The sequence below is a fragment of the Sapajus apella genome, unplaced genomic scaffold, assembly GCF_009761245.1.
Source record: "Sapajus apella isolate SASKATOON/1434 unplaced genomic scaffold, GSC_monkey_1.0 scaffold38, whole genome shotgun sequence".
Taxonomy (NCBI): Eukaryota; Metazoa; Chordata; class Mammalia; order Primates; family Cebidae; genus Sapajus; species Sapajus apella.
The window spans coordinates 20,650,256-20,651,271 of NW_022436978.1; the positions used below are offsets into that span (position 1 = coordinate 20,650,256).

The 1,016-nt window shown below is 64.5% G+C and overlaps 1 protein-coding gene across 2 annotated transcripts in view; it reads right to left on the minus strand.

Annotated features, from left to right (window-relative positions):
• Positions 1 to 691, minus strand: part of TTC14 (tetratricopeptide repeat domain 14) — a 16,241-nt gene extending 15,550 nt beyond the window's left edge. Inside the window, exon 1 of one of the 2 annotated variants that reach the window (XM_032298503.1) lies at positions 396 to 691. In XM_032298503.1, the coding sequence (XP_032154394.1) occupies positions 396 to 556 (161 nt within the window). In that variant the 5' untranslated portion in view covers positions 557 to 691. The remainder of the gene's footprint in view (positions 1 to 395) is intronic. The other variant, XM_032298502.1, reaches the window with a different exon arrangement.
• Between the last annotated feature and the right edge of the window lie 325 nt (positions 692 to 1,016).

A 1,016-nucleotide genomic window follows, 5' to 3' on the forward strand; every position in this document is an offset into this window, starting at 1 on the left:
GGGGGGCGGGTAATGGATGCAGCAAGCCACCATGGCGTGTGTATACCTATGTAACAATCTTGCAAGATCTGCACATGTACCCCAAAACTTAAAAAAAAAAAGTTTTCACCAGGCATTCCGTCATTAACCAACCTGGAGATGGAGGGCGGGCAAACTTAAAAAGTGCGGCCTCCTACCCAGATACGAACGCCCAAGGGATTTTAGCTCCGGACTCTAACAAAACGTTCAGCGGGCACCCGGCATTGCACACACCAGGGGCGCCCACAGTCCCCCCGGCCCAAGGCGCCAGCGCGATCCTCCGGTGCTCACGGCTAGAGACGCAGCCTCGGGCTTCAGGAGCGGCAGCCAGGCTGGGACGCCTCTCCCGTCGCGCAGCGGCCCCAACGTGTCCTTACCTGCCCTGCAACGCCTGCTGCGGCGGCGGGCCCCGGGCTGGCTCCGCTGCCGACCCCAGGAGGCTCCGGAAGTGCGGGTTGTCCTGCTGCTCGCTCCGAAGCAGCGAGAGCAGAGACGACCCGTGGCAATTCAGCGACTGCCGCAGAAGGTCCCGGTCCATTGCCAGAGACTGCGGGCCCGGCGACCGACGGGCTGACCGTCCCGGGCTCCGTGTCAGCTCCCTGCGCCGGGTGGTTCCGGAGGCGGAAGAAGCATTCCCGGAGCTGCCGGAAGTACACACCACGGACGGTTACACCCGGAAGTGTTCCGGGACCGCCCCCACGGCGGCGCGGGCGGGCTCAGCCTCGGTCTCGCGAGACCGGGCGAGGCTCCGGAACCGCGGAGGATTGGGCGCGGCACTGCTGGGGCCCGAGGCGGACTAGGGCTTCCGGGAGTGTTGTCTGTGAGAAGCTTGGTCTTAGAAATGTCCGTGAGGTCGTTGTTACGGCGAAATAGCTCGCACTCCAATCTGGGGTAAATAATAGTTCCTTCTCGTGTTCATGGAGGCGCTCCGAGTGCCGGTGCCGGGTCAGCGCCCCCGACGAGGCCCGCGCACGAGCGTCCTCCCTCCCTGAACCACG